We start from the raw sequence: 19,962 nt of genomic DNA, 5'->3' as shown, positions 1-19,962 counted from the left end.
GCGGTGGGGCATGGCCTGAGGGTCCCCCGTCTCCGGGGGGGTGGGGGGTGGGGGGAGGGGGGAGGGGCCGCGGGCGCCGCCGACCGGGACTCAGCAGCCCCGCCAGGCAGGTAAGGGGGTCGAGAACCCAGGGTTTGGGGGAAGCTGCGGGGCCGGGGCCGGGGCCGCGGGAGGGGGCGGGGGCGCCCCGGACGTCCTTGGCCGGGCGCCGGGCTTCGGGCCCGGGTGTGCGGTGGGGGGTGGGGGTAAGGTGGGGAGCGTTGCCCCGGGCGACGCCAAATTGGGTTACGCCCAGGTCCCCGGTGCCCAGTCCCAGATAACAGACTTGGGAGGATGCACCCCCCATCCCCCGCCAGCAGACCCCCAGCCCAAACCCGCTTCCCGGCGCTCCCAGGCCAAGGGCTCGGTCGCGGTACCCACCTCCTTCCTGGCTCTGCCCGGCCACTCCCCCGCCTCGCCCACCCCGGCCAACCCGGGCCCCTAGACCCTTTCCGTAGACCCACCGCGCGAGGCCCTTCCCCCAGGTCACCCTGGTTCCCTGTCTCTCCGTCAAGGGTCTGGGCCTTGGCCTCCTCCGCCCCCTTCGACCCCCTCTAGCTCTTGCTTCTCCTTCTAGGCTCCTCCAATCCCTTCCCACCCCCTTCGCAAGCTCCCCCTTCCCATCCCCACCCGTCTCCGCTCCCTTCTCCACCGGCCGGCGCGCCCCCTCGGCTCCCGCCTCCGAGTCCCGCTCCCGGGTGCCCCCGCCCCCTCTCCCCGGCCCAGGGCTCTCCCCCACCAGTTTCTCTGCCCCAGCCGCGGCTCCTTTCCCCGCCTTTCCCCGCCTCTCTCCGCCTCCATTCATTCTCCTGGGCCCCGCTCTCGGCCACGCCAGCCACCCCCTGTCCCCCCGCTGCCTCCCAGGGCACCCCCTCTCTCTTCTTTCCCCCCCCCCCCCGCCGATTCCTCAGCCCGTCTCAGTACCAGCTGCGTGCCAGCTATTCTTAGCCGCGGAGCGTTTGATTCATGCCGCCCCGGCGGAGTGTGCCCGCTCCCTCCCTCGGGCCTGAGGGGGAGGGGCCGGAGCTGGTCTGGGGGGTTGGGGGCAGCCGCACGGCGAGGGAACCAGGGCCGGCTTTGCTTTCATCCCACTGGCCACCCCATTAGTGCCCGGTTGAAGCCGGGGTCAGCCAGGGTCATCCGAGGGGGAGTGGCATTGGGCTCCAGGCCCCGAGGTGGGATGTGGAGTCCAGCGGGTAGGAGGCTTGGGTGCGGGGGTGCTCCACAAGGCCATGGTGGGGCAGGTCTGCTGGGTGCCTGGAGAGGAAGGGGGCTTGCGGCCGGGCCACGTGTGGGGGAGGGGTCGGCCAGCTCGTGGTGAAGCTGCTCGCTCACCCACAGCTCTTGGAACTGTCCTCCCTGTACACTCATTTTGTCTTCCCGCCCCCAACCCCCCCAGCCCATCCCCACTCCCCCAAAGTCAGCAGTACCCTCCACTGCTTCCCATCTCCATGGCAACGGTGCAGGAGCTGGGCCTGGTGTGGGGGGGAGGGACCAGACCAGACATTCTGGTTTCCGGTGCTGGGGTGGGAGACAGGGAGAAGATGAGGGAAGCGGACCCCGTTTGGGACCCAGGCTTATAAGGAGAGAATAGTGGGGATCTGGAGATGACCTCCCACCCCAGTCCTCCAGACCAGCACCCCACTTCTTAGCCTCTCTCTTGGCACCCCCTCCCCGCCCCACCACCTCCGGCCTCCCTCAGAGTGGGTCCAGTACTAGCAATCTGTCTTGTAGTGCCAGTCCTCACATGTGCCCACAGGGTATCGGCAGTCACCCTAAGCTGACCCAGGCCACTGTCCTACTGGCACCAGACAGCCGTCCCAGGCCCATCTCCCTACCCGCCCACACTCGTCTCAAGATGCCCCCAGCAACCTGCATAGGCCACCCCTCGTGGCTCCCTTAATGATCCTCTGCCCCACGACACCCCCATCTCAGCGCCCCTGCTTCCCTGGGACACCGATTCCCAGCAGTCCCCTGCACACGTTGTCAGCCACACTTTGGTGAAGTCACCGGTTCCACCCGCTGCTGGGCACCACTCCCGGACACCACGCGGCTCCCACTTCTGCCGCCCCAGGCTCTCGGCACCTCCGTTCCCCATTACTACACCTCAGCCTCCCCCCGCCCCTCGCCCGCCACCAGCTAGCCAGGAGGAGGAGGACAGGAGGGCCTCGGGTGAGGGGCCAGGCTGAGGGGCCAGGAGGGCAGGATGCCGGTGGGCCGTCCACCTGTCTGTCCTCAGCTAATTTTAGCTGCATTTTCCGTGGCCTGCCAAAGTGGGCCAGTAGCTCCCGCGGTGATTCTGCGGTTTCTGGGACACTGCCATGCTGGGTCAGCGGCAAAGTGGGGCGCAGGAGGGGTGGGGGGCTGCGAGCAGGGCCAAGGGCAGGGAAGGTGACGTGCTGGAGGCATGGCAGCGATGGGCGTGTCTGTGAGCAGAGGCAGCTGGAGTATCCGGGGGTGTGTCCAGCCTCCTTCCCGCCGCCCTGGGGCATGTGGGGTGGCTACCCTAGACCACTTGTCCACGAGGGTGCCTGTGGCCTCCAAAGGGTCCCGAGTCCTCCGTCTGATAGCCACCCTTGGCCCCGGCAGCCGCCTGTGATGCTGCTGTCCCCTGTCGCCCCGTGGCCCCACGATGACCCACAGCCCCGCGTCAAGCGAGGACGAGGAACGCCACAGTGCCAGCGAGTGTCCCGAGGCGGGCTCAGAGTCCGACAGCTCCCCAGACGGGCCCAGCAGAGGCCCCCGGGGGACCCGGGGCCAGGGCAGCGGGGCACCTGGTAGTCTGGCCTCCACCCGAGGCCTCCAGGGCCGCTCCATGTCTGTCCCGGACGACGCCCACTTCAGCATGATGGTCTTCAGGATTGGCATCCCGGACCTGCACCAGACAGTGAGTGACAGCCCGCTGGCCAGCGGGGGGCAGGGCCCCAAGACTGCATGATGAGGCTTCTACCGCTGGGTGTCCTCCCACTTGGGCCCCCTCTCCAGGCCTCCGGCGTGCTTCCCCCAGCTGCCCCTCCTGTCCCCAGAATCACCCCCACACTCTTTCCAAACCACCTCAGGCTCCTCCCTGTCACCCCCCTCAACCAGAAATGTCTACGTTTCAACCCTGATGCCACCATCTGGACAGCCAAGCAACAGGTGCTCTGTGCCCTGAGCGAGAGCCTGCAGGATGTGCTCAACTACGGTCTGTTCCAACCGGCCACCTCGGGCCGCGACGCCAACTTCCTGGAGGAGGAGCGGCTGCTTCGGGAGTACCCCCAGTCTTTTGAGAAGGGGGTGCCCTACCTGGAGGTGAGGTCCCCAGCCTTCCCAGCCTGGCTGCAGAGGAGAGAAGGCATGCCCCATTTTTCTCCCAGTCAGGCCCTGGTGAGGGAAAGCCATTGGTCCCCTAAGCGTTAGAGTCAGAGAGGCCTGAGTTCAAATGATGATCCGTTCTGCCTCTGACCAACAGCGTGGCCTTGGGCAAATCACTTCCCTTTCCTAAGCTCCTCCTCGCCTTTCAAAGTGGGAAAGGATTCACAATTACAGTAGGTGTTCTAGAACATTCTGTGTGGGGTCCAGACTCCCTACTCCTTCCCATTAAGGGTTGTGGTCCACAGACTCCACAGCAGCCCTGTGCTCCCAGCCACGGTTCCAGGACTGTTTCCACCTTGACCCTGAGCTGACTGCCTCTCCCCCAACCCCCCACCTGCCCCCGGCTCAAGAGTCCAGCCTCCTCCCCAGGCCCCTGATTCCGAGTCTCTGTGTCTCTCCCTCCATACGCCCCTGGCCACAGTTCCGATACAAGACCCGGGTTTACAAACAGACCAACCTGGATGAGAAGCAGCTGGCCAAATTGCACACGAAGGTGAGAGAACCCTGACCCCACAGCATTTCCCCACAGAGACCCGGAGCCTTTCCCTCGGTCTCTCTCACCTCTGCCCAGTAGCCCTCCGCACCCCAACCCCTTCTGTCCCTCTGCTAGGGCCCCCACTAACTTGAGATGCTGCGTTGCTTTTGGGATGGCCCCAAATGCCACCGTTATCTCCATCCTATCGGCTCAACTCCCCTCTCTGCCCCAAACCCCCCTGCCCAGGCCCACACCGTTTCCCCCTGGCTCCCGCTTTGTTTATCCTTAGATGCTCCCTTCTCATCTTCTGGGTCCCCCAGATCCATGCAGGGCACCTGCCTGCACCCTTTGGCCTGAACTCTGACACCCAGTGTCCCTCTGCCTCAGTGCTGTTTCATAGACAGCTCGCGGCTCCCCCAATTCCATTGCATAAACCCCTCCCAGATCCAAGGATGCCCCCTGGCCCCAGCCACATCTGGCCATCTTGCCCTCCGGGACTCTGACCTCATGTCCCCTGTTGCCTCCCCTGGTCCCCTAAGAGCTGTGAGGAAGTGGGGGGCGGGGAGTAGCCAGAGGTGAAGTGAAGGATTCTTGACACTTGGGAAAAAAGCCTCCCGGTCCCTCTTCCCCCCTTCACCCCCACCCCGCCATACATTTGTCTCTGTCCTCCCCCAAACATTCCATCCCTCCAGACCTGTGCCATCCACTCCAGAGCCACCGGCCACATGCGGCTCCCGAGCACGTGTGGTGGCCCAGGTCCAAACTGAGCCTCGCTGTGAGTGTGAAATGCACATGGGATTTCGAAGACTCAGTACTGCCCCCCCCCCGAAAACGTAAAATGTCTCATTAAAAAATTGCCTATGGATTACCCGTTGATGCAGTACTGTTGCCAGTATGTCAGGTTAAAAAGATACGCCATTCAAATAAGTTTCCATACGATCAATAGCGCTCCTTCCCTTTTGCTTTTGAAAGGTGGCACTAGAGACTTTTCGGTGCCACATGTGGCTCGCTGTGTATTTCCAGTGGACAGCGCTGCTCCAGACCCCGGCTTTTGTCCCCTTGCTCCCTGACTGGCCTGTCTTCTCTCTCTTGTCCATGGCTCAGACGGGGTTGAAGAAGTTCTTGGAGTACGTGCAGCTCGGGACGTCCGACAAGGTGGCGAGGCTGCTGGACAAGGGGCTGGACCCCAATTACCACGACTCGGATTCGGGAGGTAAGGGGGGAAGCGGGGGCTTTGGAAGAGGTGGGGAGCCGAGAAACGAGGCATGAGGGCTGCATGTGACTGGCCTTTCCTGCCCCTTAGAGACCCCCCTGACACTGGCTGCCCAGACTGAAGGCTCCGTAGAGGTGATTCGAACCCTGTGCCTGGGAGGGGCCCACATCGACTTCCGGGCCCGGGATGGCATGACAGCGCTGCACAAGGCTGCGTGTGCCCGTCACTGCCTGGCTCTCACGGTGAGGTGCCAGACCCCCCCGGGACCCTCCCCCAGACTCAGTGTCTCCCCCAGGCGTGGACCCCAGTGAGCGAAGCGCCCCGGACCTACCCCCTCCTCCCACTCATCTGCCCTGACCTCACAAAGCCGCCTGATCTCCCCTTTGCTTCTTCTCACCTCCTGGATGTCCCCTCCCACATCCCCGTGGGGATGCCACTTCTGCTCTTTCCTTAGACTCCTCTCCTTTTCCATTTGTTCTTTCTCGAACCTCAGTTCTTTAGGTTTGTTAAAAATAGCCTCTCATCGTGTCTCAAATACAAAGCCCCTTTCCGTAGACTAACAAACACACAGCCCCCCTCATCACTCCTCCAGTGGAATCAGAGACCCCCTGGTGACCCGCAGGGGCACCCACCCTACAGCTAGCTGGTTGTCACACGGGCCTTTCCCCGGCCTGGAACCAAGACCTTCTTGTACCCTCTGATCCAGCTCCCCACCAACCCTGCCTCCGTCTCCCCAAAGTGTAGACCCTCCTCTGTTCCTTAAAATACAGAGTGAGCTCCAGATGCAGACCCCTCCACACAAACCCTGCTCCCCCATTCAGTAACTGAAATGTACTTTCCCAGATAGACGCATCCATATACCTGCGAAATATATACATGGGGTCAGCTTACAAGGCCTTATTTTAAAATCCTCTTCCTCTCCCCTCCCTGCCCCCACCACCACCTAATGGCCCTTGGTCCCCTCCTAAATCACAGGTCAGGAGAGACCGCCCCCAAGGATACGTAGCTGTTGAGAAACACCCTAACCCACAGATGCTCCGGTTTAATGGACCCTCCCTTCCCTTTTCCAGCTCTTTCTCAAAGACCCTAAATGCAGTCACCAGCCACAAAGGCCTGTCCTATGTCCCTGGAATTGACAGACCCTCCCTACGCACCCCCAGTGCACTCCCTTCCCCCCGGAGACAGATCCTGCTCTCAGCCTGTGCCCCCAGCCTCCAGACCTGCGCTGTCCAATCCAGTACCACTAGCCACACGGGGGCTGCGTAGATTTGAATTAATGACAAGGAGCAGAGATGAAGATCTCTGTTTCCCGGGCTCAGCAGCACGTTCGAGTGCTCGGGAGCCCACACGAGGCTGTCGTGTAGGTTGGTGTGGTTGCAGACTGCCGCCATCACCGCAAAGGTTCTGGTGGACAGCGAGGCTGCGGGCTGTCTTCACGGGCTGCTGCCAACGCCTCCCTCTAATGATGCTCAGCTCCGCCAGCCTCTGTGCCTGGAGCAATTCCTTGAGCGAGACACCTCCCCTCCCGTGCCCGCTCCAGTGTGGCTGGTGCGGCTCACCTTGGTCCGAGCTTATTGTCCCCAGGTCGCCCTCTGCATCCCACTCTTTGGGATCCTGAGCCTAACAATAACTCCTGCTTGGCCAGGGATCCTCCGCATCCAGACTCTGTTCCCTCAGGGGGCCCCCAGCCATCCCGCTGCTGCTCCTCCGATGAGGCACCGAGGCACCAGCTCCTTCAATGGCTCATCCAAGGCAGCCTCTGGGGACGGTTGGGCAGGATGTCCGAGTGGGAAGCATCTTCCCAGTCCCTTCATTGTCCAGCTGGGGTGGGAGAGGCTCCGAGAGGGGAAGGACCAGGCTCAAGGTCACATAAGGGCAACACAGCAGACCCCAAAACCACTTTGGCCAGCGTGGGTCACCCAAGACTCCCTGCCCGGCTGGCCCTTCAGAATGAACCAGTCCTGCTAATGTGACCGTTTTCTGTCTTGTCTCTCTCTTCAGGCACTCCTGGACCTTGGGGGCTCCCCCAACTACAAGGACCGCCGAGGCCTGACCCCCCTGTTCCATACTGCTATGGTGGGGGGTGACCCCCGCTGCTGTGAGCTGCTCCTGTTCAACAGGGCCCAGCTGGGCATAGCTGATGAGAACGGCTGGCAGGAGATTCACCAGGTGCTCCAGACACGGCCAGGGGGTTCGCGGTGTGTGCATGGGGGGCCCCTGGTCCCCGATCAGGGCAAGGATCATGGGACTCTGGTGCAAAGGGGATCCAGATACTGGGGATTCGGATGCTAGGGTCCTCATAGAATGTGAGGGTGGGGGTAGGTAGCATGGTCCCCAAAGAGAAGAAGATAAGAGCATGGGCTCAGGGTTGGGCAAATCGATCCCTGGCATGGGTGGGGGTGCTCTCTTGAGCTTCTCAAGGAGCCAGTCCAGACACCTGGGGCTTGGAATGACTCAAGAAGCTGGTGGCCTGGGTCCCTGGGCAGAAACGGAGGAGAAAAGGAGAGGGGTTTCCTGGACTCAGGATCTAGGTAGAAACCATAGCTGGGAGAGTCTGATCCGGCCTCCTGGGTTTCCTGTCCTCCCCAGGCCTGCCAGCGGGGCCACTCTCAGCACCTGGAACACCTCCTCTTCTACGGGGCTGAGCCAGGAGCCCAGAATGCCTCGGGGAACACGGCCTTGCACATCTGCGCCCTCTACAATAAGGTCTGCTCTGTCAGAGCCCCCCAGCCCCTCCTCCTGACCCCAGCCTCCCTGCACCCTCTGTTCCTTCACTATTTCATCCATCCATCCATCCATCCATCCATCCATCCATCCACTCATCCAACCATCCATCCATCCACCCATCCATCCATCCATCCATCCATTCATCCACTCATCCATCTATCCATCCACTCATCCATCCATTCATCCATCCATCCATCCACTCATCCATCCATCCATTCAGCAAATACTTACTTCCCCATGTCAGGCCTAGAGCGGAATGCTGAGGACCAAGCAGTGAGTAAGACAGACATTCCCATTACAATCCAGAGTGTTCAGAGGGAGGTCCCAGGGAAGGCAGGTCCCGTGGGAGGCCAGATCTGGGCTCAGCCTTGGGACTGGGGTGGAGGTGGCTCTATGGAAAATGTGCCACCTGTGCTAAGAGAAGCAGGCATGAGCCAAGTAGGAAGGCGAGGAAGGGTATTCCCAGTGGTGGGCAAAGGTGGAGGGGAGAGAGCATCAGGAGCACGTACTGTGTGCAGTGTGTGTGGGAGCCACCGCAGGGGACAGAGGAAGGGCCAGGACACAGCCCTGAGGGGAACAAGAGTATGTTGCATGTTGTAGCAATGCAGGGCCGGGTGGCCAGTCCCCACCTCAGGAGGTGTGAGTGGAGGCGAGCAGTAAAAGGCTGGGGGGGACTCACGATCCTGCCCCCTGGCAGCTGTGACCCCAGCCCTAGGTGATCCTGGGTAGGTCAGCCCTCTCAGTCTCTTTACCTGTGTTCCGGGACTCCCTGCCCTTGAGGGTTCCTTGGGGACTTAGAAGGACAGGGCTTGGCACTCGGGTGCTGTCAAGCCCTTCTTCCCCTCCTCCAGGAAGTCTTCCAAGTCAGCGCCAGCCCCTTCTGCCGCATCAGAACTTGCAGTGCCGGGGACGTGGCAGGTAGCCACGTGCCGCCTCGTGGCAGCAAGCAGTCTGCTCTGCCGAGGGAGAACTCAGTGTTTGTCAGACTCAACCAACACGGTGCTGTCACTGCCCCTCCCTGGCGGTTCCGGCTCTCCTGCTCCCTGACACGCTGGCCTCGAGCCCAGATTCCCCAACCGTACGGCTTCTGCGCGTGGCCTCCGGGCAGAGCGGGGTCCCCCTGACAAGCCCCGTACCCTTCCCAAGGCTCCGTCATCTCCCCGAGATGGGGGTAATGGCAGCTGATTGAAGGGGATGAACGATCATGGATATTAAGGCCATCCCTAGAAGTCAGTGTCATTATCATTACCACTCTCAGGCAGGGTCCAGTTGGGAGACAGAAACCGTATTGTTACTTTGAACGGGGAAAATTTAGTGTAAAGAATTCGAGAGTGGGAACAATTACTCTAGGGGCCCGGATGAGCCAGTAGTTTTCCCTCCTTGAGGTTCCCCTTTCTTATCTGTGAAATGGGTCAGTAACACCTACTGTACAAAGGATCAAGTGGGTGAATGTTTTGCTTGCTCTTGGCATAATGCTTAATGAATAGATGCTTGACAGAGTTTTTCGTCTACTTTTCTCCCCTTGTCCTCCCGCTCAGACTTTAAGCCTCGCAAGGGCCAGAGCTGGGTCTGACAGATTTCCTCTCTCCCTCCTCCCCTGGCCTCCTGACATGCCCATCCATCCCCCGGTGGTGAAGGTCAGGTCCATGTTTAGGCTGTAAGCTCCTCAGGGCGGGGGCTAAGTCTGATCAATCACTCTGTCCCAACACCCCAGGACATAGTAGGGACTTTGTTGGATGAGGGTGTAAGTGAATGAAAGAATTACGAATCAGCCACCTTGAATCTGCCCCAAGACTACACAGCACCCGCCCCCCTCAGAATGTTCAACAGGTGTTCGCTCTGAGATAGACTGAGTGACTCAGTGAATGAATGAATGGCTCGCACAAAGGAATTTTGAATGACTCGGCTTCACATCCTTCATCCTCATACCTCCCGTGCATGTCCCTTGAACACCTACTGTGTGTCTGGATGTGGAATGAATCAGACACGGCCTGGCGGGGGACTTCACACGTGGCAAAGAGGCAGGTGTACAGAGGAGGAATTGCAGTACTGGAAGAGAAATGCCAGGACACCTGTAAACCGGCTTCTCCAGGAGCGGGGCAGATTGCTGACTGGGCTGGGGGCGGCGCTCTGGCCCTGCGCTAGGCAGGGGAGGGGGTGGCAGTGGAGGTGGGCAGACACACACAAACACACACCAATGGCAGTAATTCACAGTCTAGCTGGGACCAGCATGTGTACACTTGGATCACACACCCTCACACACTCACAGACACACCCAGAAAACGAACTGAGCTAACTTTGCTGTCCAGTCACGGGCGACAGGAGTTGTCACAAGACATAGATGAGCCCTAGGATTCAAAGGCCATATGTGAGACCCGGCTGCTCCACTAACCGGCTGAGTGACCTCGGGCGCAGATTTGCCCCTCTCCGAGCCGGTCCTGTCGGATGGGACCATGCGAGGGTACTGGGTGCGTTTGTCACCAAGAGAATGAGACCAAGGAGGCCTTTTGTGAATGCTGGTAGAGTCGCATCCGGGGGAGCTGGAGACGGGAGTTGAGCTGGGGGCCAGGTTGCGTTTGGCCAGGCCAAGAGGAAGGGCGAAGGACTTTAGCAATCATTTATGGAACAGCTCCAATGGGCCAGGCACCATTCCAGGGGGTAGGTGCCACGGACAAAATCATGCCCCTGTAACACTACATGGTGGGGGAGAGATGCTAAAGAGACCAGTAAAAAGGAAATGTAATTTCAGGGAGACCGTGTTATGAAGAAAATGAGCTAATACTGGCGTATAGCGGGCATCACATAAATAAAAACAAAACAGGAAATAGCATCAGGAGCTATTTCTGACGACGTAGTTGGAGAAGCCCTCTCCGAAGAGGGGGCACTTGAACAAAAGCCTGAATGAAGTGAGAAAGTGAGCCATGTAGAAATCTAGGGGCAGAGAATTCCAAGCAGAGGGAGCTGCAGGTGCAAAGGCCCTGGGGCAGGAGCATGCCTGCCAGAGGAAGAAGGAAGTCAGTGTGACTGGAGTATGGAGAGTGGAGAATGGGGGCAAAAGATGGCCGGTGAGGCTGGGGGTGCCAGGGCAGGCAGATCGGGTGGACGGGGAGTCTGTAAGCCATGGCTAGGGCACTGGGTGTGATTTAAAGCATGACAGGGTGTGACATCAGTAAGGAATTGATCTTTATGTGGATGGCATTCCTACCCCCCCATTGCCCAGCCCTGGCCCCCATCGTCCCCTTCCTTCTGAGTCCAGCGGAGTATCTGATAAGAGCAAACACTCTGGAGTCAAACCTTGGTGCAAATCCAACCACTGATGGTCAACAGCTGTGTGACCTTGAGCTCCTTTTGATGCCTTAGTTTCCTCTGTGCAACGGAGATACTCATTTCCATCCGATGGAACTGTTGGGTGATACAGTGAGCTTCTGCCCCTGAAGGGCTGAGCACCTGCCTGGCCCACAGTAAGCCCCTCCGTGAGGTTTAGGTCGGAGGCTCTCCCTGGAGCATCCCTGTCCCCCAGGGGACATTTAGCGAATGGGCAGCCCTTGGTTTTCACCACCGGCGAGGAGAGTGCTACTGGCATCTAGTGGTAGAGCCCAGAGATGCCGCTGAACGTCCTACAACGCACAGGACAGACGCCACTACCAAGATTTTTTTTTGGCTGAGGTCGAGAAACCTGGTTTTAGTTTAGCGCCACCCACTAGAATGTAACACGGGTCGCGGGTGTGACTTTAAGCATCCCAGGAGCTGCGTGGAAAAAAAACCGAAAGGCGGCGACAAGCAACATGGACTTTTGTAGAACGTTTTACTCACCCCATGGCATCCAGAATATTATTGTGTCAGCTCGCAGTCAATATAAAAATTATTAGAGATATTTCTTTCCTGTGCTAAGTTCTTGCAGTGTGGGGCGTATTTTACATGCTCAGCTCATCACAGTGTGGACCCGACCCATTTAAGGGGCCCTGGGCCGCACGTAGTAAGTGGCTGCTGCCCTGGGCAAGGCAGGCTTAGATGAGGCTTTCCTGAAGCTCTCAGCCCCGTGCCCGTGTCGGCTCGCAGGGACTTTAATGGTTTTCTTTCTTTTTTTTTCCCCCACCCCGTGCCACCTGCCGGCCATCGCCCACAGGAGACCTGTGCTAGGATCCTCCTCTATCGAGGAGCTAACAAGGATGTGAAGAATAACAACGGACAGACCCCCTTCCAGGTCTGGAGCTGTCAGGGCTGGTGGGGGACACGGGGAAGACAGGGGTGAGGAAGGCAGGCAGGTAGGAGTCCTGGTGGTCTGGGAGAGGAGGGTGGGCGCAGTTGCAGGGGTTAAGTTGCAGGGGAGGGAGCGGGGGGCAGCTGTCCGGGGACCTCATGCTGCTTCCTGCCCTCTGCCTGGGCCACCCCACTTCCCTCCAGGTGGCTGTGATCGCTGGGAATTTTGAACTGGGGGAGCTGATCCGGAACCATCGAGAACAGGACGTGGGTAAGCAACAGGAGGTGGGCTATAAGGGGAGAACCTAGGGTACTTGGGGGTGCATGGTGGGATTGGGGGGTCGGCGGATCTGGTGTAATTCCAGATCTCTCCTCTTACATCTTTCTCCCTTCGTGCCTCTCCCCCATCATCATCCCTTGCCTGCACACCCCCTCCACCTGCCTGTCTCTCTGCCCCTTCTGGCCCCCGCCACTGTGCCCTCGCAGTGCCCTTCCAGGAGTCCCCCAAGTACGCAGCCCGGCGACGGGGACCCCCAGGCGCAGGGCTGACCGTGCCTCCGGCGCTGCTTCGGGCCAACAGTGATACCAGCATGGCCCTGCCTGACTGGATGGTGTTTGCCGCCCCGGGGACCTCGTCCTCTGGGGCCCCCGGCCCTACCTCAGGGCCCCCGGGCCAGTCGCAGCCCTCGGCCCCCAGCACCAAGCTCAGCAGTGGGACCCTCCGAAGTGCCAGCAGCCCCCGGGGCGCCCGGGCCCGCTCCCCATCCCGCGGGAGGCACCCTGAAGAGGCCAAGAGGCAGCCCCGTGGACGGCCCAGGTAGGGGAAAGCTCATCCCTGGTCCCACTGACCCCGGCCCAACCAGACCCCATCCTCGGGGCCACAATCCCCTCACCCAGGCTGGCCTCCCTACCACCCAAGTCCCTGGTCCCTCTCCGGACCCCTGAGGAAGGGAGGGCCCTGGGAGCCGCCATCTTGCACCTGTCCCCAAATGTAACCAGTTTAGCCGAGCACCTGCTCAATGCCAGGGGCCGGGGGTAGGTTGTCCAAAAGAAATGTTGGTTCCAGCCCCTGAAGACAGACAGACAGACAGGGCAAGGTGAGAAGAAGCCAAACAGGGCAGGGGTGGGCAAGGGGCTTGGGGAAAGGTGTCTGAGCTTGGAGATGAGGCCAGAGGAAGGGAGAGGGAGCAGAGGAACCACTTGGGGTAGAGGGGAGGATGGGCAGGGGGCATTCTGGGGGAAAGAGGCCAGGCTGGCTAGAGGAGGGTGAAAAGGGGGAGGTGGCTGGCCAGCATGTCCCAAGGACACGGGAGAGCGAAAAATCATGGCGGTTTGGGCATGGCGGGCAGAGGAGTTGGAGCCGGACCAGGAGGAAGCTGGGAGTCGCTGAAGGCTCGTGAGCGAGCGGAGGGATGACACAGTCAGAGCTCTGCTTCAGGAAGCTGAATCAGGCACGGCGTGCAGGCCCGTGGGAGGGGCAGAGCCGGAAGCCAGGAGGCAGAGGAGGGGCCCAGGGGGGCAGCAGTGGGCAGGCAGAGGGAGCCCCCAAATGCCCTCTTCCCCCAAGGATGCCGGAGCTGGGAAACCTACTCCCCCACTCTGATGCTCCATCTCCCCCCACCCCACGGACCCCTGTTCTCCCAGAGGCGCCCCCTCCCTCCACTCTCCCCTGCCTCTCACACCCTCTGTGTATGCAGCTCCAGTGGGACGCCCAGGGAAGGGCCGGCAGGGGGCACGGGGGGCTCAGGGGGCCCTGGGGGCTCCCTGGGCAGCCGTGGGAGGCGCAGGAAGCTCTACTCAGCAGTACCCGGACGCTCCTTCATGGCCGTGAAGTCCTACCAGGCCCAAGCCGAGGGGGAGATCTCCCTGAGCAAGGGCGAGAAGATCAAAGGTAACTGGGCAGGGCCGGGCCAGACTTGGGTGGGGTGAAGGTCAGGCGGGTGAGCTAACCGGTCAGGGACACACAGTTCTCCAAGGCCTACGATACCCGCTGTGCTCTGGAGATCTCACTCAGAGAGCTCCTAGACCCCCCCGCCCACTGTGGAGAGCATGGTGGGTACAGCTGCAGCGATCCCATCCTGCAGGAGTAGGTGTTGAGGCAAAAGAGTGGGCCCTAGCATTTGGGGGACACTGCCATCCCGCCAGGCCCTGTGGGAGTGCTCCCCTTGCAGGAGCAGCCATTTGGAAGGGTGTCAGGAGCCTGTCTTATACTTGAAGGAATGGAGCCCCACCCAGGTGCAGTGGGGTCTGAGCCCAGGGTCTTCCCCTCCACGTGGTGTGAGGCCAAGCCACCCAGGCCGCACCTCCTGCCCCCACCAGGTGCCCTCATCTGAGAAGCAGGGCGGGGCCCACTGGGAGGGGGTTCAAAGCCAGGTCTGTTGCAGGGGGCGGGGCTCCCTGAGCTGCCGCCGCTGTTGCTGGGGTTGGCTTCTCTTTGGTTTTTCTATCTTCTTCTGGAAAATGGTGCCAGGAGCCCTCACGTGCAGACTTCACAGGGCTGTTGACGTGTGTTCTTGGATAGAACGAGGCTTGGAAACAGGAAGCAAGCAGACGCGCGGTTAATGCAAGGCGGGGGAGCAATCTTTAGCCGACTGGAGGCTGGAAGGGAGCTGAGTAGCGTAGTGTGGAGGGCCTGCCCGAGTCCAAATAGTGGCTCTATCGCTACTTTCCCAGCTGGGTGCCTTCCAATACGTGCCTGCTCTGGGCCTCAGTTTCTTCATCTGTACAAGGGGACCCTGGGGGGACTTTCAAAGATCAGTTCCCTTAAAACATCCAGGACATGGATTTGCACATAGTAAGCACCACCTGTCATTATCCTGAGTCGGTCCCCACTGCAGGAGTTTAGAGAGGAGAGAGAGAGACCCCATGAAAGCTGGTGGGGGGTCCTCCCATGGAAGACAGGGTTTGACAGTGGGACCTTGAAGGGTGTGCAGGGATGGGAGCATCAGGTCGATAGTGTATCAGTATCTCTCTTGCAGCATCTCTTCCCTTGCCTGAAGGCAAGGTCGCATGTCATTGAGCTGTGGGTTGCCAGGGCCCAGTTGGGTGACCCAGCACACAGGAGGCCTCAGTGCACATGCGCTGAGTGAATGGCCAGATGCAGGGGCTAACTGTGGGGGCCAGTGCCTCCAGGATCAGGTGCCTGGAAGCGTGTGTCTGTGCGCGTGCACAAAGGGACAGGTCTGCGCTTTGAGACAGTTTGAAAGAAGAAAGGAAAGCTAAGGTCAGAGGGGAGGGACCTCTCTTGCACTAGATCTTCCACATTTCTTTCTGAAATTCGAGCCTGGGGCTTCTGCACACTGCCCTGTTTTTGTATCCTTCCCTTTCCTGAAGACATTGAATTGCTTCAAAGCGTGCCTACATCCACAACACCCCTGAGCCTGACCGCAGCCCGATGAGGTAGCAGGCTCCCTCTGCCCTCCGTGCCTCAGCCTGGCCTGCAAGCCCCTCCCCCCACCCACCCACCTATGCCATCTCTTGTCTCCACCCACAGGGTGCCAGGGACTTCATTCTTCTCTCCATCACTCAAATGCCCCAAGCCCTTCTCCACACCAGGCTCTGTGCACATGCCGTTCCTTCTGCCAGGAAAACCTCTCCTTCCTCTCTTTGTTTCTCCTCCTCCTAGGATCCTTCTGATCTCAGTCTGTATGTCATGTCCCTGGGACATGTCCCCAGGACACTGTCCTGGCACCTCTTTGCCCTTTGCACCTCGAATTTATATACCCCCATGGGGCCTTTCTTCAGACATCCTGTCCTTTTTCCCTTATGTGCTGACCTTAATTTTCAATCATGCTGTCCCTTACAGAGCTACGCCTCTAACAGCTGCCAGTATGGGAGATCCATGAAGTCAAGAACCTCATTTGTTCGGTCCATGAGTGCTCTGCCCAGCGTCCAGCCTGGGGCCTGACTCATGACTGGCACTAAGTCAATATTTGTGCAGTGACCCAATGACTGATTCCACGACCACCCAGCTGGTCATTGGAGAGCTAGCCAAGAACCCAGACCCCTGGCCACCCCATCTCACGCTCTCTTCTGTGACTTTGAGCATCTTCTCGATTTGGTTTCCCCAGATCCTCTCAAGGGTGGCCGTTTCAACAGGGGGAAAGCATCATATGGCCCCAACTCAAATCCTAGTGCAGCCTGTGCCATCTCTGGGCAGAGGGCTTATCTGTTCTAGCATCAGCTTCTTCATCTGTGAAACGGGAAATCGGTCATTGCCTACCCAGGGAGGCGCAAGGATTGAGGGAGAGAGGTCTTTGCAGGGCAGAGTAGGGGCAGAGGCATGAAGAGTGCAGAAGAGACGGACTGTGCGTTTGCTCCCATTGTCATGATCGTCACCATCGGAAGCAGCAGAACACAGTGCTTGAGCAGAGAGGCAGCGAAGCATTATGACTCAAAGCATCCACTCTGGACACAGACTGGTGTTCAGCTCCAGGCTCTGTTGATGACAAGCGATATATTCTTGAGCAAATGACCTGGGTTCCCCGAGCCTCAGTTTCCCCATTGGTAAAACGGGGATAGTAAAAGTATCCCTTCTTAGGGCTCTGGCCACAAGTGAGAATTCAATAAACATTAGCTGTCCCTGATGCATTTCAACCCCTGGCACGGCCACGCCAGACACATAGCAGGCAGTCAGGAAACGTGTACTGTACTGGCTAAGAGGCGAGGCCAGCAGGAAAGGGCCATCAGGTACAGGTGGTGGAGAGAAAGAGGTGATTCTGATCTCTCCTCCCTTCTAGAGCCAGGAGAAGCAAAGAGGCAGAATGAGGGGCCTGGGAGCAAATGACAGAAGTTTACGTGGCAAGGAGGCTGTGGAAGGTGGCAGGGGGCAACAATAAGGCTGTCAAAGGGTTTAGGGAGTCGAGGAGGGTTTAGGGAAATTACAGAACAATTAAGTTGTGACTGGCTACCAGGGGAGAGGAGGGCCAGCTGTGAATGTGGCCCTAGTCTGTGAGGACCATGTCACCAGACACAGCCCTTTTCCCCAGTGCCTCCTCATGTCCCGCTGGATTCAGAAAGCTAGAGTGCAGGAGTGATATGGTTTGGTTCTCCCCTCACCCCCTCGTCCCTTCCTTGGACATTTATTAAGGATGCTTTTGGGTCAGGCCCTGGGCTAGGTCCTGAGAATCGTGGAATGCTGGGGGTGGGGGGCAACACGGAAACATGGAAATGTTTCTGTGTCCCTGCTCCCCACCCAGTGCTTAGCATCGGGGAAGGAGGCTTCTGGGAAGGCCAGGTCAAAGGTCGCATTGGCTGGTTCCCCTCTGACTGCCTGGAAGAGGTGGCAAACCGCTCCCAGGAGGGAAAGCAAGGTAACGAGGGTTCCCCCCGTTGTCCCCAATTTATCCTAGGGTTCTCATGTCCCTTCCTTTCTCCCTCCCGACGGGGGTGGGGCATGGGAGGTAGATGAGACAACTTGGGCCAGGACCCCCAGGGTGGGCTTATGGTTTCCAGAGTGAAGGTCCAAGGTCGTCCCTTGTCCTTCTGCAGAAAGCCGCAGTGACAAGGCAAAGAGACTCTTCCGGCATTATACCGTGGGCTCCTACGACAGCTTTGATGCCCCAAGGTAAATGTCCTTACCCCCTCGGGTGCCCCTCACCCCAATCTCCCTTCATAGTCCACCTTTAAATATTTCAACCGCCTCTCAGCCTCCTTCCTGCCCCCTCTAATGTTTGACCCAGAGGTGGAGGAAGGCAGAGGTAGCTTCAGACCACAGCGCAGTCCCTAACCATCCTTGGCAGCCACAGAGACTGCCTAGTTTTGGGGTAGCCTGAGACGGGTGGGGTGCACAGCTGTGGACGGGGAGCTTGTGTGTGTGGCTGGCTGGAGGCCTTTGTCTCCTTCATGTGCCCAGTCTCTACGTGCAGCACAAGTGTATACATCCCATGCCTCGCACCGGCGTGGGGAGGGGGCGGGCAGAGCTGGGCCAAGCGGGGTGGGGGTGGAGAGATGGGCACACTGACACCTCTCCCCTCCCTGGCTGCTGGCTGACTTGCTTCAGAAGCTTGATGGATGGGATTGGCCCAGGGAGGTGAGAGGGGAGGGGAGGGGAGGGCAGGGGGTCAGGAATGGGAAGAAAGGGGTGCCTGTGGATGTATGGACTTGTGTGTGCACGACCAGAGCTGGTTTCCCTGTGCGTGAACATCTCACACAGGCGAGCATCCTTGGACGGATTCCTTGAGTGTGTTCTTGCCTGTGTGTCTCTGTAGGTGTGCATGACACGTGTCTGTGTGCATGTGTGGCTAGGGAGGCCCCTAGACGTATAGCCTTGTGTGTGTGTGTGTGTGTGTGTGTGTGTGTGTGTATATATATATGTATATATATATATATATATATATATACATATATATATGCCATGACGGCGAGAGGATCTGTCCCAGCCTGTACAGAAGGGTGCATTTGGGGCTGTCATTTACGAGCCCACGATTGAGGCTAATCGTGCGGCTGGCTCTGCACATCTGTGTTCCCCTGAATCTGTGGGTCTGAGAGCGAGGGCAAGTGTTTCCAGGGACGTCAGTGTGTCTGCTTAACTCGTACAGACGGGTGGGTTTCTGCACACGTCTCCGTCTCTCTCTATGCATGTCACTGTGCTTGCGTGTCAGCCCATAAAATCATGTGCATGCATTTGCATCTGTCCGATTGATCTGGAATTGAGGACCTGGGGCATTGGGGGAGGGGAGGGCAGAAGAGGGGAGGATTCCAGGGCTTGGGCTTCCAGAAGGGCAAGACTATGGGGGAGGGATGGTCATAATTGGGTGTCTGAAAGATGACACCCTCTCCCTCCCACTCCCACTCCCCCATCCAGGGCAGGGTCTCCTTGTTTGTAGCATCCTTCCATTAAATGTGTCCAAACCTATGTGTCTGTGTTCTGGCCAGTGGGGATGGGCAGGGGGGTAAAGGGGGACAAGATGGGGAGAGAGGGTGGGGCTGGGGTGCCACCCTGCGCCCAGAGTGTCTGAGGCGCTTGACCATTGTGCGTGTTCACCTGGCGCGTCTCTGGCTCTGGGCACCGGGTGAGTATCAAGGTCCCCCCACCCCAAATCTCCTTATCAGCCTCTGCTTCCTGTCTCTGACAGTGTCTCTCTGGGCCTCTCCTTGGCCTTGGTCTTGGAGTCTCTTGCTCTACCAGCTTGATGATGGGGTGGGGGGGCCCTCTTACCCTCATCTTCTTCCTTCTCCTTTCCCTAGCTCTGCCCTGTCAACTTAATTCCCTCCCCTTCTCCTCTCCTTGTGCCCACCAGCATGTGCTGCTCTGTGCGGTGTGTCTGAGCCTCTTCCCTTCCTGCCTCCCCCCCTGCTCTCCCTGACCCTGTCTGAGGTGGCCCTGCCTGTGTTGTGTGCCCTGCATCCCCGCCGGAGCTGTACGGTCCTGGCCTGTGCCACCCTCTCTCCTCTCCTTGGGAGTCACTGGTCTCTCCTCTCTCGAGTGAGCTGCGGTGTGTGTATGTCCCTTCCCTGAGCTTCTCTGGGGGGAGGGATGTTTCGCACTACTCTGGGGCCCAACCTCAATGTTTCTAGCCTTCCTTTCCTGGCCCTTCCACACTGTGTTGGGGTGCATTATGTGTCGGTCTGCGATGGGGGACCGTGCGTCCGCTCCCGGGGCCTCTCTCACCGTGGTATCCTTGCCTGGAAAGTGGGGCTCCGTTCGCGCGTCCCCGCACGCGGTTGCGAGGCATCTAGTATGGTCTTGTGCGTCTCTCCGCTCTCCCTCGCTCTGCACCTGCGCGGGAGGGCTCCGGAGGAGGGAGGGGGTTAAGGGGGGGCCCAGACCGGAAGTGCCTCCCCCTTCTCCTCCCCCCCCCCGCGCCTCGCCCCTCCCCCTTCTCCCGCCAAAGGGGCCCCCGCGTTCCCCTCCCGGCCCCCTCCCCCCCTGCCCGGCCCCCTCCGCCGCCCGGCGCAGGACGCCAAGGGGTTAAAGCCTCGCGCCCGGCGCCCGCCTCCGGAGCTGTCCGCG

General features: G+C 59.5%; 1 protein-coding gene across 1 annotated transcript in view; it reads left to right on the top strand.

Moving 5' to 3' along the window:
* The first annotated feature begins 23 nt into the window (after positions 1–23).
* The window catches only part of SHANK1 (SH3 and multiple ankyrin repeat domains 1), a 44,593-nt gene continuing 24,654 nt past the window's right edge, over positions 24–19,962 (top strand). Inside the window, exons 1-15 of the mRNA XM_029924358.1 lie at positions 24–110; positions 2,629–2,926; positions 3,127–3,330; positions 3,815–3,886; positions 4,973–5,081; positions 5,172–5,323; positions 7,083–7,250; positions 7,671–7,787; positions 11,935–12,012; positions 12,213–12,279; positions 12,495–12,825; positions 13,706–13,899; positions 17,207–17,320; positions 17,499–17,574; positions 18,010–18,039. Of these exons, the coding sequence (XP_029780218.1) occupies positions 2,672–2,926; positions 3,127–3,330; positions 3,815–3,886; positions 4,973–5,081; positions 5,172–5,323; positions 7,083–7,250; positions 7,671–7,787; positions 11,935–12,012; positions 12,213–12,279; positions 12,495–12,825; positions 13,706–13,899; positions 17,207–17,320; positions 17,499–17,574; positions 18,010–18,039 (1,967 nt within the window). The 5' untranslated portion in view covers positions 24–110; positions 2,629–2,671. The remainder of the gene's footprint in view (positions 111–2,628; positions 2,927–3,126; positions 3,331–3,814; positions 3,887–4,972; positions 5,082–5,171; positions 5,324–7,082; positions 7,251–7,670; positions 7,788–11,934; positions 12,013–12,212; positions 12,280–12,494; positions 12,826–13,705; positions 13,900–17,206; positions 17,321–17,498; positions 17,575–18,009; positions 18,040–19,962) is intronic.

Source organism: Suricata suricatta, chromosome 16 (genome assembly GCF_006229205.1).
Source record: "Suricata suricatta isolate VVHF042 chromosome 16, meerkat_22Aug2017_6uvM2_HiC, whole genome shotgun sequence".
NCBI classification, from domain to species: Eukaryota; Metazoa; Chordata; class Mammalia; order Carnivora; family Herpestidae; genus Suricata; species Suricata suricatta.
Note: the sequence above shows the minus strand (reverse complement) of the source record. Positions and strands in the feature narration are given on the sequence as shown.